At 55.8% G+C, this 15,910-nt stretch overlaps 1 protein-coding gene and 1 non-coding gene across 3 annotated transcripts; one reads left to right on the forward strand and one right to left on the reverse strand.

The window, feature by feature from the left end:
* Window positions 1-9,561, forward strand: PNP (purine nucleoside phosphorylase). 2 transcript variants are annotated; one of them, XM_090051865.1, is made up of 6 exons: window positions 1-130; window positions 3,109-3,278; window positions 3,412-3,515; window positions 3,710-3,885; window positions 7,706-7,896; window positions 8,104-9,561. In XM_090051865.1, exons 1-6 carry the CDS (start codon window positions 111-113, stop codon window positions 8,319-8,321), a joined length of 879 nt encoding a protein of 292 aa, XP_089907991.1. In that variant the 5' UTR covers window positions 1-110; the 3' UTR covers window positions 8,322-9,561. The 2 variants fall into 2 exon arrangements, with proteins under 2 accessions (XP_089907991.1, XP_089907992.1); XM_090051866.1 differs by lacking the exon at window positions 1-130 and adding an exon at window positions 541-807.
* Window positions 9,562-11,744: 2,183 nt separating this feature from the next.
* On the reverse strand, window positions 11,745-11,816 carry TRNAP-AGG (transfer RNA proline (anticodon AGG)). The gene has a single exon. It is a non-coding gene; the product is annotated as a tRNA-Pro (tRNA).
* Between the last annotated feature and the right edge of the window lie 4,094 nt (window positions 11,817-15,910).

The following is a 15,910-nucleotide window of genomic DNA, read 5'->3' on the forward strand; positions in this document are numbered from 1 at the left end:
ATGGAGACGCCCGGCGGCTGCCGATTGGCTGCGGCGGGGGTGACGCGAGGTGTCTTAGCGCCCGTGAGGGGGGAATCCGTCCACACATCTCCCGGGACACGCGGAGCAGCATGGCGCGCCAGGAGCAGAGGTTCGGCGGCCGGGCCGGGCGCGGGGCTCCGGCTCTGGGAGGCGGCGGGGGCAGACGCTTACATGCGGGGGTGTACAGCCCGGACTCCTGGGGTCCCCCCGGGCAGCCGGCGACCCCCCGATGGGAGCGGGCATGGGACAGGCAGGTGTCCGGGGGCAGGGGCCGGCAAGGGGGGGTCCCCGGGCCGGGAGGAGCAGGGCGGGCTGCGGGGAGAGCTCGACCCGCTCCGTCCCCCCCGCCCGCCGGCTCGGGTCCCCGCAAAGGTCTGCTGCCTTCCCGATCGTGACCTCACGGCCGGCTCCGAGGAGGCGGCCAATGAGAGCGCGCGGCGGCGCTCACACCCTCGCGTCGTAGCCAATTGGCAGCGCGCGCTGCGAAGCGGAACAAAGGCTGCGCGCCCGCCCGGCCGGCGGCGGCGCTGGGCGCAGGGGCAGGTGCCCGCGCCCGCGCCGGCGGGAAAGCTGCCATTCATGCACGGGGGGCGCTGCCGGCCTCCCCGGCTCCACGGGGCTCTTGGGTCCCCAGGAAAAGACCTTGCTGCTCGCTGTGGAGACGGGAGCCCGTGCGCGCGCTCCGCTGCCTGCACACCTCCCCTGCCCAGATTATGCAAGCCCAGGTGGCATGAGGAAGGTCCCTCTGCCTGCACCTCCCGCTGCCGTTGGGACCAGCCCAGCACTGTTAAGTTCCGGTTTGGCTCCACATGGAGTCAGCCGCAGGGCAGGGTGTGAGAGGCTGCATGTAGGCACGGAGCTGAGGAAGGGCGGGTACCGGTCACGGCAGAGCCGAGGGGGGGAGGGGGCTATGCATTAGGAGGGCAGGTCTCTCCCGGTGTGGGCGTCTGGCAGTTGGGGGTTAATGACCTTGGCCTGCTAGGTGCGGGGAGAGGGGGGCGTCTGTCCCTGTCCCTCCCCCTGGCTATGCAATGCCCTCCTGTCCTGGGCCAATCTGGCAGGCCGTGTCCCTTCAGTAGGGCAGTGCCCAGTGGCCCATCCTGGTGCTTTCTGCTTTTGCCCTTCTGAGCCCCTCCAGTTGTGGCTGCGTGGCAGGGCTGCGAGTCCCCAGGAGCAGACGGTGGAGAAGAGCTAGGTCTGTGGGGCGGGGGGAACCAGAAGCAGGTGCTTTGGCATAGCCACTTGGATCACTGTTTTGACTCTTTGTTACTCCCAGGGGATGGATCAGGTGGTTCCCCTCCAGAGCAAGGTTTTCATGGTTTTATCAGTGTTTTTCTAGTGTCACTGATGGGACCCCCCCTTGTGAGAGGTCCCAGCTTGGCAGCCCTGTAAATCTGACCCGCTCCATGTGGTTATGGGGGAGATTTGCTGACACCCAGGCCTGGAGTTGGGGAGTGCAGCTGGGTAGAGGTGAGGGAGGTGCTGAAGGGGCTGAGGGCTTGGCCTACTGGACTTTATTGCCAGCTAGAGGACGGCAGTGGGGTCTAGCTAGCTAGATGGGCTGGCTTGGGAGCCAGGATTCATGGGTTGTCTCCCTATCTGTGGCAGGGCAGCATTTTCTGAGAGCGTTTCCAGCTTCCCCCAGACTTTGCCACTCCACTGCTGTCCTGGATGGCAACCAACTGACTGGGGAAGATGCCAGTAGCAAGAAAACTGTTCCCCTCGCTTCCCCATCCCACACGCATGTGATCTTGCCCCCTGTCCCGGCGCCCGTGCCGCCATGCATTCCTAAGACACATGTCCGTCAGCCTTGGATCAAAGTCCTTCTCTGTGACCTCGGGGACAAACGAGTCCTTTATAGAAGACGGTGTTTTTCAGTCCTACTCCCACAGGGGATCCTCCCCCAGTGAAGTTGGCTTCATTACCAAGTTGCTGCGCGTGCCAGTGGCTGGTCTGGGACCACAGGAGGCAGAAGCATACGTCCAACTCTGTTCAGAGCTCGCTTCAGAGTCTTTGCTAAGCAGGGGCAAAGTGTGGGTGGGGGATCCACATGAGTCACTGTTGCTTGAGGCCTGCACTGATGTCAGCATCCTAGTGCAGTGCAAGGGGCTGGCTCTAGAGAGGAGTGCTCTCCCCTGGCAGCTGCTGACCGCACGGTGGCCTTCCTGCAGGGAGCAAGGTACAAGCTCTGGTTGGGGAAGGGGTGGTGTTCTGCACTTGCAGTTAGTGCAGGGGGCTGCTGTGCTGCAGGGAGTGGAGTTGGGGGATGCATTCCCCGGATAGGTGGTGGTGGCCCCAGTGCCCCAGCAGGGTGCCCCCCTCCTGGCTCAATTCTCATTGGACTCATCCAGCTTCAGGACTTAATCACAGCAAATCTAATTTTCTGCCTTTTCCTGCGAGCATGAGGGTCATGTGGCTTTTAAACCCAGCTAATTACTTGGACTCGCCCAAGCACGAGGCTTATTGGACTGTGGGCCAGATTCCCAGCTGGATGCTTGGCCAGAGCTAAGCTGAAGCTGCTTTACACCCACCCAGGAACAGGACAGAATGTTTTTTCCCCCGGTGGAAGTTTCCGTTGAGTTTTGGATGCGTCCATCTCAGGATGTCCTTCCTGCACAACCTCAGCTGAGAGCAGTTAATGATGGATATGGGTGGAAAAACCCAAGAAGGCAAATGTTGTTTGGGTTGCATGTGCTTCCTGTTACGTTAGTAATTATTGTTTGCTTTACACATCTCAAGTTCCTGTCACATGATTGGCTCCAGGCAAGTTGCAGCAGATATTGCTGCTGTAAATCTCCTTCCCCAGAATATTGGGTAATTGGATTACCGAATGTCAGCCTGGTTTCATCCTAAAGGTGGTTTGTTGCTGCCTGTGTATGGGAGGAAGTGATGTATTGGACAAGGTGTCTGTCTGCGCAACCAGGGGTGAGGGGAGAGGGTGGCTTCTCAGGAGACGAATGGGAATGAGACATAACGCAGGAGAGCTCCTGGGAGAGACTTTGCATCTCATGGGAAGGAGCATAGGGATGAGACGGAGGCAGGATGGTTTGTGGTGGCTGCTTTACCTGCTGGTGTTTTGTCTTCAAGGTACACCTACGAGCAGTACAAGGAGACAGCTGAATGGCTCCAGGCTAACACCAAAGAGCGGCCTCGCGTAGCTGTTATCTGTGGTTCAGGCCTCGGGGGCCTGGCCAGTCTCCTGAAGAATCAAGTGGTGATCAAGTACACGGACATCCCCAACTTCCCCCAGAGCACGGGTACTTGGGATGAAGGGGCAGCTGGACTGTGTAATGAGTGTGAGAGGGCGGGAGAAGATGAGATGGGGAAGGGGAGGCTGTGCTGGACAGTGGGAAATCAAGCTGGGTTTAACTGTTTGCTGTCTCTCTCCAGTCCTAGGTCATGCAGGAAAGCTAGTCTTTGGGACTTTGTCTGGGACGCCCTGCGTGGTGATGCAGGGTCGCTTCCATATGTATGAGGGCTATCCCCTGTGGAAGGTGAGTGGCTGCTTCTGGCAGACATGGTGTGCAGGGGAGGGGAGGACCCTGGGCTGGCAGAAGGCTGTGTGGCCTGAGAAGGAGGGCCACTGGAAGACTTTGGGGCAGGAGAGAGAAAGCTCAAGCTTCACTAGAACTGCTTGTTTCACATGAGGGGGCACACCTGATCCTTCTCCCCCCCACCTTTCTTCCAGGTGACGTTCCCGGTACGGATCTTCCACTTGCTGGGGGTGGAGACACTAATTGTCACCAATGCAGCTGGTGGCCTCAACCCAGAATATAATGTGGGGGACATCATGATCATCCGTGACCACATTAACATGCCAGGCTTGGCTGGGAACAACCCCCTGGTGGGGCCTAATGAGGAAAGGTAAGAGCCATTTCCCCAGCACCTGGGGATCAGCCGGCACTCCCAGGCACCCCAGTCTTTCCCCCGCCTCCTTTACTCTCTGTCTCCATGGTGATCAGCACCCCAGAGTCTTATTCCCAACATGTCCTGGGGCCCAGGTGTCCAGGCCAGACTACAGCTTAGACATATATAGAGATATACAGAAATAGAGATATCTCGCCTTAGAGGAGACTACAGGTCCTCTATTTCTATCTCTATATATCTCTAACACTATATATATCTATATAACTCTATCTCTATACATCTCTACCTCTATACTTCTCTGTATATCTCTATCTGTATATATTTCTGTATACTTCTATCTCTGTCTCTATATCTGTACATCTCTCATGGGGTCTGGAGGTTTTGCAGCAAACACAGTGAGAGGCGGTGGCTCTCTCTCCAGCCCGTTTTGTAGCAGTCCTGGCTCTGCGCAGCCGGGGCAGATGAGTCCAAGTCAGAGCCCCTGGCAGTGCCCCCACAGCAGGGCTGGCTGGAAGGGGAGGCAGAGGCCTGAGCCCTTGCAGGGGAGAACTCACCTCTGGGGTGTCAGGCCCCAGCCCAAGCTGAGACGGGGAACCGGGGCTGGCTCGGGCTCAGCTCCCAGCTCTGTGACACGTGGCTCTCAGTCCCTGCCGGGCCCCAAGCGTGGGCGGCTGGCCCAGCAGTCCACGCCCCGCCTGCCCTGCCCAGGGGCTGCTTGGAGCCACAGGTGGCTTGTCCTGGGAAGGAGCCTCGCGAACGCCCATCAGGCCTGACTGCCCATGATCAGCCCCACCGCTGCCCCAGCGATCCCCAGCTCCCAGCAGCTTTGGTGCAAGTCCCTGGCCACTGCCCCCACCACCCCATGCAGCATCTAACACAGGCAGAAAGTAACCGAGCGGAGTATAACTCACCACTCGCACGCACCATCTGTCGTGAGCGCGGCGAGCACTCCTGGCTGCGCTGCGCAGCTGGCCCTGGCCCCCAAGTGCTACAGCCTCCTCACACTGTACCTCCAGCTGCAGCCCCTGCAGACGGAGGTGCCCGTGTGCAGCCACAGACCCTGTCGTGCTCCAGGTCAGTCGGGCACGGAGAGACTGGGCGCAGCCAGGGGGAGGCAGCACAGGGAGTAAATGAGGCCTGACGGCTGGGGCTTGCAGGAGTTGCCCGAAGCCAGCTCGTGCAAGAGGCAGAGGGCAGGCAGTACCTGTGCCCACCCCGGAGCCTGACTCGCCTCCCAGGCTGCCTGACCTGGGTGTAGCACTTCACCACATCGCCCCCCCAAAGTCAGGGTAGATGTACGCCTGATAGACTGACCTGACCTGGAGCAGAGCCGTGATCCCAGGTCTCCGGTCTAAGTTTCAGCAGCTCAGCTGTCTGCCATGCTGCTGGGGCTCCTGGGTGAGGTACTCCTGCTCTCATCTAGCTGGACCCATTCCCCTGACAGGAAATGAAAAATGGAGGTTTGGCCCTGGGACTAAAACCAACAGCACCTCAGGCTATGGGCTGTAACCACTGCGCTTTTTGAGGCTCTCACCCATGGCACTTAGTCTCTCTGAGGAGAAACCTGCTCAACAGAAGACATCTATTACTTCCGAAACCCCTGGCCTGTGCTTCCAGTAGCCTCGTGGGCCAAGTCCCATGCTGGTATACAAGAAAAACTAGAGTTCAATCCCTGATAAGGGAGAAGTAGGTCTTTTGGTGTGAACGGTGGGAAGAGAGAGTGTAAGACTAGTGTCTTTCTTTATCTTGACTGTCACAAGACTTCATTCAGAGGCACTGAGTCAAGAGGTACAGCTGACAGCTTTGCATTCAGGTGAGGTTGTCAGCCTTGTGGGGTGGATGCTGGTCTAGAGACTTGGTGGCCTGAGTTCAAATCCTGGGCAAGTTCTTTACTGCTAGGGCCCCCTGACACTTTGCTTGCTGGGGCCAGAGGCACCAAGTCAAGAGGTCTAGCCAACAGGTTGCTGTCAGGAGAGTTTGCTGACTCAGGACCAGACACACACAGGAGAAGAACCCACACCACCAGGGTCACCAGCCAGCACCTTACCCACAAGGCTGATAAGCTCTCCTGACAGCACTCTGTTGGCTGTGCCTCTTGACTTGGCGCCTCTGGCCACAGCAATGAAAGCATCAGGGGGCCCCAGGAGTAAAGAACTCATCCAGGATTTGAACTCAGGACATCAAGCTGCTGGACCAGCCCTCTCCCCACCAGGCCAAGCTGTCAGCTGTGCCTCTTGACTCGGTGCTTCTGAATGAGGTCTTGTGATAGTCAAGCTAAAGAAAGACACTAGTCTTACACACTGTCTTCCCACTGAAAGACCCACTTCTCCCTTATCAGGGATTGAACTCTAGTTATTCTTATATACCCACATGGGACTTGGCCCACCAGGCTACCGGAAACATAGGCTGGGGATTTTTGGAAGTAACAGAGGTCTTCTGTTGAGTGGGTTCCTCCTTGGAGGCACTAAAGGCCTGCGGGTGAGAGCCTCAAAAAGTGCAGTGGTTACAGCCCCACCCTGAGGTGCTGTTGGTTTTAGTCCCAGGGCCAAACCTCCATTTTTGACTTCCCATCAGGGGAATGGGTCCAGCTAGATGAGAGCAGGAGTACCTCACCCAGGAGCCCCAGCAACATGGCAGACCAGAGACCTGGGATCACGGCTCTGCTCCAGGTCAGGTCAGTCTATCAGGCGTACATCTATCCTGACTTTGGAGGGCGACGTGGTGAAGTGCTACACCCAGGTCAGGCAGCCTGGGAGGCGAGTCAGGCTCCGGGGTGGACACAGGTACTGCCTGCCCTCTGCCTCTTGCACGAGCCAGCCTCGGGCAGCTCCTGCAAGCCCCAGCCGTCAGGCCTCATTTACTCCCTGTGCTGCCTCCCCCCGGCTGTGCCCAGTCTCTCCGTGCCCGACTGACCTGGAGCACGACAGGGCCTGTGGCTGCACACGGGCACCTCTGTCTGTGGGGGCTGCGGCTGGAGGTACAGCGCGAGGAGGCTGCGCAGCCTCTGCTTGGGAGCCAGGGCCAGCTGCACCACGCGGCCAGGAGTGCTCGCCGTGCTCATGACAGATGGTGCATGCGAGTGGTGAGTTATGGTCCACTCGGTGACCTTCCGCCTGTGTTAGATGCTGTGTGGGGCAGCGGGGGCAGCGGCCGGGGACTTGCACCAAAGCTGCTGGGAGCTGGGAGCTGCGGGTCCCTGGGACAGCGGTGGGACAGGGGCTGATCATGGGCAGTCAGGCCTGATGGGCGTTCGCGAGGCTCCTTCCCAGGACAAGCCACCTGTGGCTCCAAGCAGCCCCTGGGCAGGGCAGGCGGGGCGTGGACTGCTGGGCCAGCCGCCCACGCTTGGGGCCTGGTGAGGACTCAGAGCCATGTGTCATGGAGCTGGGAGCTGAGCCCGAGCCAGCCCCGGTTCCCCGTCTCAGCTTGGGCAAGGGCTCCCCTGCAAGGGCTCAGGCCTCCGCCTCCCCTTCCAGCCAGCCCTGCTGCGGGGGCACTGCCAGGGGCTCTGACTTGGACTCATCTGCCCCATCTGCCTCATCTGCGCAGAGCAGGACTGCTACAAAACGGGCTGGAGAGAGAGCCACCGCCTCTCACTGTGTTTGCTGCGAAAGCCCCAGACTCTATGAGCAATATACAGAGACAGGCATACTTAGAGATAGAGAGACACAGAAATAGAGATATATAGAGGTAGAGATATATAGAGATAGATATGCTGGGCTGTAGGTACACTTGCCATCCCGTATGTGTGGCCCAGGGGGAGCCCTATCTATCTGTCCTTCTTCCCCCTGACTTCTCTTCCTTCTTCCCCCTGCAGGTTTGGGGTACGTTTCCCCCCCATGTCAGACGCCTATGACAAGGACCTGCGGCGCCTGGCATTGGCTGTGGCCAGGGACCTGGGCCATGCCAAGGCTGTGCATGAAGGGGTCTACTGCTCAGTTGGAGGGCCCAGCTATGAGACCATCGCTGAGTGTCGCTTCCTGCAGCGTGTGGGGGCCGATGCTGTGGGTAAGTGGAGGGAGCGGGGAAGGTAGAGGAATAGGGAAGGTAGATGGAAGGACAGGGAAAGAATGAATGACAGGCAACAGAGGAAGAGAGATGGAGGGGAGCATTGGAGGATGCATAGTGGGGAGAGAAGAGGGAGCAGGGCTTAAGGGGAGGGACATGGCCGTCTCCGCCTTCAGCAGGCTAACCTCCTTTGTGCTCTCTCCCTAGGCATGAGTACTGTCCCCGAGGTGATTGTGGCACGGCACTGCGGCCTGCGTGTCTTTGGCTTCTCGCTCATCACCAACAAGGCGGTGCTCGACTACACCAGCCAAGAGACAGCCAACCACACAGAGGTGCTGCAGGCCAGCTCTGGTAGTGCCAAGATGCTGGAGAACATTGTCTCCGAGCTGGTGCAGCGCATTGAGAGCAACAACAACTTGGCGTAGGCAGGGGATGCCGGTGCCCCCCTCCCTGTCCTGTCCAGGCACTGGAATTCTCAAATCTTGTCTAACCCTCCCCCTCCAGTGAACTGTTAGGCTGCCTCTGAGCACCAGAACCAGCCCTGGTTGAGGATGTTCATTCACTCTGAGGGACTGCATTCTGGTCTCTTAGTCTGCCTGTCCCTTTCTCTGTCCTTAGTTGTTGTTAGTAGATGAGCTTCCCAGTTTGTTCTGCCACTTGGAGACTTGTTTTGATCTGCAAGCCTCCCAGAATGCTGTTGTCTGTCTGTCTGTGGAGAATCTGGTCTCTGCTCTGCTGAGCAAGTTGACCGCCCCCCCGGGATTTCCTTCTCCTGAGGCATCCCTGTCACTAATTGCACTGATGGATGCATCCAGCCCAGGCAGGGGGTGATTGACCGTAAACACCTCAGTCATTCTAGCTGCTTCTTTCAGCGCAGAGGAAAAAAGCCCCCCGTTTTCATCTCGGTGTCTCTCTCATGCGCCTACTCACTCATGTCCCCCTCTGCTTCTGGCTGCTCTCATGTGAGCTCGGTGCCAGTTCACGTGTATGGGAGGGCGGCAGTTTCCGTGGGCATCTGGTGCTGCCCTGCTAGCGTCACCTGAGTTGCAGGCATTAGGAAGATCTGGACTCCAGTCTTTCAGAAGCTGTTGCCTATTGTGTGCAGAGTGCGTGATGTGGGCAGGCTCTTTTGGGGTCATGCAGTGCTCTCTCAGAGACAACTCTGCCTGAGGTCCTGAGAGCAGTAACGGGTGGCTTTTGTGCCTTGGCTTCATGAAGAGTTGGGGGTCTCTTACTTTCAGGGGTACCTTGGTCCCCTTGGAGGAGATGGGGTGACATACGTGTGTGTTACATCCACTCCTGTTTGCAGCTGGTGCTCACTGGCAAAGGGACCAAAGCCCCTTTTGTTCCACTTTGGCTATAGGAGATGAATGTCCTACCAGACAGCCTCTCTGGGGTTAGGCCTTACCTGTGCAGCTGGTTTTAGCCTGCTCTTCGCATTCCTCCTTCTTTACCATTACCACTGTGTCCGTCCAACAGTTACATTTTAAATTGCTCTTAAGTTTGTTTGTGGGGTGCCCCAGTGCTGCTGGAGAGCTGAATCCGCACCCCAGTCCAAACTGGTTGAATTAAAGGACTGTTTCAGCATATGGCACTTTCATTTTATTTAAGAAGCTGTAGCCCTGGCTAATTATAACACCAGTTAAAATAAAGCAATAAAAGTGCAAAGTCTCTCATGTGAATTGCTTTGTGATGTTCAGGTCTCATGGGAGGTGGTGGCGGTCCAGGGCTTGGGCTGGACTTCAGACCTCCGGGGGATATGATAGCCTACTTACATGTGCAGCAAACCACTGCCGGGACAGGAAAGTTGGGCCCGTGGCTGGCCAGCGTCAGTAGCTCCAGATGCCAGCCAGACAGCCTTGCTGAAGGCTGAGGGAGGTACCCCTGCTTGGGAGGAGAGGTCATATTTGGGGGTGTCTCTCTAGAGACCTAGAGCTGGCTCTGCTGGCAGAAGCAGCACAGCTGTGTTCACAAGGCTCATGGGAAGTCTTATTCTTTTGAGGGCTGAGGAGCCTGCCCAACAAGGCTGTGCTTTTGCCTGGGGGGGGCTGGAGCACGACAGCTCAGGACACTTCACAAAGGTTGACTCCCACCCTCATGTCCAGCCTTGAGGCCCATACATGGCACTGGCACACAGTTGAGAACCATGACTCTGATGCCCCAAAGAGTGCCAAAAGGAGGACTTAGTGGAGGAGAAAATGCTGCTGTCGAGGGCACCGGAGGACAGCACTGAATCTGTATGTGACCATGGAGGCGCAGGGCAGCAAGTCAGCTGTACCGGGACGCAGCATTTGGCTCTAGCCGACAGAGCAAGGGGTGCTCACACGTGGGAGCACTGCGCATGGCAATTTCTCACGGCTGACGCCCCAGTCTACATTCCCCTACCCTGCCCCGGCCAATTCCAGCCCTGCCAAAGCTGCCCCTTCCTCTTTCTGGGTACAGCAGTTTGCTTGACGGTGTCAAAAGCTGCAGGCTGGAGTGCGAGTGATGAGAAGGATAGTGATGTGGGCGACACCAGCACACTCCCAGGAAACGCTATGGGCTCAAGATGGGAGCAGCAGAACCGAATATAGTGCATTTAATCAAGATCCTGTTCCTACAGTGCGCTTTGCATGAGACAGCGGGGACCCTGCACACTTCTGCCTCCTTCAAACAGAGGAAGTCTATTTAAAAAAAAAAAATGCAAGCTGCTTCCCATGGGATATAGGCCTGGCACATCTTAATACTCCAAGCAAGAACCTGACTCAACCCCAGAGACTGCCAGCTGGAGCCAGATTTTGAAACCATACTACCATTGCAGACCCACACGTCGGGACATACGGTTTCATTCTGCCATCTGCCATCTCTGCTGGGGAAGCACCAGCTCCCATTGCCAACTCCGACTGAAGCTATTCCAGGAGATTTCTTCCCCCCCCCCCCATCACAACAGGATGTAATCCGTAATGAACAGTACATTCATGACATTACGTCATTCCGCGGCCCAGGGAAAGAAAAACGCAATCAGGAGACACTTAAACAAACAGACTTTTGTATGAATGATGTGCATTCATAATATTAATTCATTCTCTTAAAACATCCCATTAAAATCTCCCGGATCGCTTTCAATAGTCGCCGGGAGATCGATGCCAATTCCAGCGGATTCCCAGCTAATCTGGGAGAGTTGGCAACCCTATAGCACCGGCTCAGGTCTTTCTATGATGAACTGGCTTCGAAGGAAAGGTGGAAAGAAACTCTCTGCTCCAACTCCTGGAGGTAAGAAAGAAGAACATCCCTCATGCCAGCTCCTCCAGTTCCACGCAACAAACTTCCTAGGGGTTTAGTTGAATGTCCAAGAAGGGAGAAGTTGGGATGCCCGGGGAGGCCTGGAAAAAAACACCCAAGTCTTAAGGTAGACTCACGGGGCTAGACAACTGCGGGCCGGCTAGCATGGGCTGGTGTGCTGCATCTGGCCCGTGGGCTGCATTTTGCCCACCCCTGCTCTGGGTGGTCCAGCTTTTCAGCGGCGCGCACTGCCCACACAAGCACAGCTCCGCTCTTTGTTTGTCCGTGGGTATATTTGACCCCAGTCCAGAAAAAAAAACCCACGGGAAAAAAAAAGGCAGCACAGAGAAGACCGCCACGTCCCATACGGCCACACGGGGTGGGGCAGTTAATGTGTTCACACCATTCCTGCATGTGCAGGTTGGGTTTGCTCGCACTTGTCCCGGGAGGCAGCGTGGCGCCTTTCCGCCTCATCCATCGCCAGCAGCGGCTTCTTCTGGCCCACAGACTTTTTTTCCCAGCCTGGAGCTGGTGGAATAAAAGCAATCGCATCACCCCAAAAGCTGTGGGAGAAAAATTGCAGAGTTGGGCTCGTCCGGGATTTGAACCCGGGACCTCTCGCACCCTAAGCGAGAATCATACCCCTAGACCAACGAGCCAGCTGATTAAGTGGTTTCCTAGCAATACCCCTTGTGCTCTTCCTCCCTGCCCAGCACCATCCCTTTCCCCCACCAGCTGCAATGTGCCCCAGCTCCTTCATCCCCGCTTGCGGCCCTTCCCCTGGCGGTACTGCACATGTGTCACGTAGGCATCATCTGATGAGTTGCTGGGGTGCCAGCAGGACAGCAAATGCCAGCCCTCTGCAGGGAGGAGCTGATGGGGAGGGCCAAGAAAGAGATACATTTGCATGTGCAAAAAGAAGGAAGTCCACCACCAAGGATCCGTTTCCTGCCAGCGAAAGCAAGACGCAAACTCCATGCCGGCTGGAACTAAAAACTAAAACAAAAACCCTTCATTTGCAAATCAGGGAAGCAAACTTCCAGCCTCGGCAAAATGAAGTTTCTTTTCTACCTAAGAGAATTTTTTTACTAGATTGGATTCATCCACAAGCCAGAGGAAGGGTGTGCATGCTCAAAAGCTTGCAAAGCAAAATCATTCCTCTGTGGTTTGTGATTTAATAAAAGGTATCATGTCTCGAGAGTGCTAGCGTTTTGCATGTGCTCCCCCCGAGATACAGACAGCAGCTCGAGCCAAGCCAGCACTTGCCTTTCTCCAAAGACGTTTCTAGGGATGTTTCTTTAGGTCTAGACGGTTCTAGACCTAAACCCCTGAGATGTAGCAGAACTGGACCCAGGGGAGAGGACGGGCTCCCTTGTCTGCAGACAGCCGTAACAGGACAGGAGCAGAAGGAAGGAGGGAAGTCAGCGGGCTGGTCCATAGCCCACTGAGTTAGTTCATTTTAAGGTCTAAGGAGCTTGCGTTAGGCAAACAGTTGCTCTCTAACACCACACGAGCAGGGGTGTGCGCACAAATAGTAGCAGCACAGATTTATGCCGCTGCTTTGGGCCACAGCATGCACCCCTGCCCATGTGCTTTGCAGCGGAACACGTCCCGCTGCTCCACTTGCTGCAGGGGGGCTGGCAGGGTGGCACAGCAGGGGTGCATGCTGGGCCTGTGCCAGCTGGGGAGTGGCACATGAGGACAGGGGAGCAGCCTGGGCTGCCGGATCCCCTGTCTTTGCATTTGTCCCAACGCTCACCACTTTGGTGTGGTTTGCAGGTTTGTTTGTTTGGTACCAGAAAATCCCGGTAGCAAATTCTGGCCCAGCGCTGCAAATTAGCAGCGGCGTGCACCGACTGCTGTGCAACTTGGGAGTTTGTGGCACTGCAAAGAGGTTTGCAGCACCACAGAGAGCACGTGCTGGCATGTCTGCATCCAAATCTTGTTGTGGGCAAGGGGGAGCGAGATGGCACGGGATCCAATGGAGAAGGGGCCCCGGGTCCTCTGGAAGGAGTGCAGTCTTCTGTGACCACGTTGCTTCTGTTATTGAACATGAACAGGGCCGTGCTGACTTTTTCACAAGGGCATGTTGGGATCTGATGAAGCTGCGGTGTCTCCTGCTGCCTGTCTCCATGCTCTGCACACCTCGCACTGCTCCAGGTATGCCTTCATCTGGGATCTGGTGTGTGGCCAGTAGACAAGCTCAAGGGGCAGGCAGCCCCCTATTCCCAGGTGCAGAGCCTGTATTCTCTGCATAATTCTGGCTCTAATAAAGAAGCCTGTTATGTTCCCCAAATGACATGTGGGTGCTAATGGTTTCAGCTCTGTAACATAAGCATCTACTTCATCTGGAGCCTGGTTCTGGATTTAAAAATCCCCAGTCTATTCCTACAGCCTCGTTTTGCCTGGTGTCACCATATTTATCCAAACCTTTCATCACCAGCTGTAATGTATTAGGCCCCTCAAGTAAAACATGTTGCACTCGCTTCTCTGCCCTTTCTCCCAGGGAGGTAATGGAAAAGTTTACCTGCCTGCTACGGTTAGGTGCGTCTACAAGCTCAGCTCTTTCTATTGCTTCCACCCTGCTGCCAGGCTCTTTGCTAGAAATCCAAGTGTACTGGGGGTCTGAGTCCCTCCACACTGCCTTTACATCACGCGCTTTGTTGTGCTTCTCATCCGCTGCCAGCGTATTGCATGCACAGGGCATGGTGCAATCATCAAGGGACACCGTTTGGATTGCAAGAAGGTGGATCTTGATTTGAAGTGCCGTGTGCCACTGCTTGCTACCAAGAGGTGCAGGGTGCGCTCGGAAACTGCCCAAGGGCATGGAGTGTCCTGGTGTCGCCCCGCAAATCAAAGCCATTGCAACCTGTGTTGCAACCTGTAGGTCATTACAGCTGGGGCAGCTCCTGAGCGGTAAGCCATGATCTCCCTGCGTAGGGTTTGCCCACCCTGGGCTCCGATGCCCTGGGCTATGATGTCAAGGCAGGTGGGAGGGATTGGTCATGGAGGCCGGCAGACCACGTGGCTCACCTGGGACAACCGGGCACAGGCCTTTCGCTGCCTGGGAAGCCCTTGCCCTAGGGAAGGGGTGCCAGGAGGTGAGTGCCAAGAACAAGAAGCCAGGCCTTGACGGCAACCACAACGGCACTGGCATCGAAGTCTGCAGTCTGGGCAGCAGTGGGATTTCAATTCACATCCCCACAGAGACAGAGCCCTTAATGCAGCACCTTAAAGCACTCAGCCACACTACCAAGACCCAGGTTATACAAAAAAAAAAAAAAAAAGGCTGCACTATTGTGCCAGGAGCACAGAGGTCAGCAGATGTCGCCCCTGCTCCTCCTTTTGGCGCTTGTCCCACAGCGCCCAGCTGTGGCTGCAGGGATGGGGAAGGACTTTCCCCTGAACTTGCCAAGGCAATGCTTTAGTTTGGGCAGCAGAGGGAGGCAGACGTCCAGCTAAAGGGACAGGCTTGGCCATCATCACAGCACATGTCAAAAAAGCTCTCCTCCCTGCGTGCTGGTCTTACCCGGCAGTTTTTGCACATGAATCCAGGTTTATTAAAGTCTAGTAGCACCCTGGCTTGCCTCTTCTTTTTCTTCCCACTTTAAGATTTTAGGAAGAGTAAAAATCTCTCCCTAGCACGACCCCTGCTCCTCACGCCTCCTGCCACTCTTTAGATCCCATGCATGTGTAGCAGGGCAGGAAGAGTAATTGCTGGGATCACGGATCAGATCCCAGCACGCCTTTAAGTGACCATCTGTCAGCAGTCTAAGATTCGTGCACATGTCCCGTGTCAAACCAAATATATTTGTCCTAAACATCCAACCTGCAGAGACCAGGGCTTTGCTCAGGCCTGAGCCCCTGTGATGACGGGGAATTGGTTAGGTACGTGTTCCTCTGCTAATCCCACCAAAGGAAACATGCGGCCAAGGAAGGTTAAAAGCCCCCCATGGTCCTTGCTGATCTGATTTTGAGGGGAAATGTCTTCTGGACCCTCACTATGAAACATCTTCCCCATGGCTTGAATACCTGCAAACTGTATGAGCCATTTCCTCTCAGCCATCTTTCCATTAAGAGGAGGCTAAACACACACATAAGAAGCCTGGTTTTCCAGATCACTTTTATAACCTGCCTTTGAACTTCCCAGGGTTTCCACAACCGTCTCCAAATGCAGTCCCCAGAACTAGAGACAGCATTTTACCAATGCAGTATAAAGAGATGAACATCACTTCCCTATTTTACATGATACATCTCTTTTCACAAGTGCGCAGAATAAGGAGGCAGGTTTTTTGGGGGAGCTGGGGTCTAGAAGATAATCAGGAAAGACTTTCCCCTGAACTTGCAAAGGCAATCCTTGTCTCATTCGCAGGCTCCGCAAGTCTAGTTTTACCTGAAACAAGGAAAAAAGCATGCCCTTCCCCCCCCCCCCCCCCGGACTCATTTTTATCCAGCTGGGAGGCAGATTTCTCTGCGCTGCAAGATGCCAGGAATGGATTTTGTGCAGCCCATTGCGAAAGCGGCACTTTATACACATGCCGACAGAGACATTTCTACAGAGAGAAGCTAAATGACATAAGGCATTTTCTTTACAGCTGCCAATTATTTTCTCTACATTCTACGTAGCAGCCCCAGAGCAAGTAACTTCTCTGGGAGGGGTGAGCCTTGTGAAAACTGAAGCTACCTGTAATTTGTAGGGTCAACGCCAATTTAGCTACAAGCATAGTCTAAGACGACACTGAATCCTACACGA

This window comes from Crocodylus siamensis, chromosome 6, assembly GCF_052110815.1.
Source record: "Crocodylus siamensis isolate JL-2025a chromosome 6, ASM5211081v1, whole genome shotgun sequence".
Lineage (NCBI taxonomy): Eukaryota > Metazoa > Chordata > Crocodylia > Crocodylidae > Crocodylus > Crocodylus siamensis.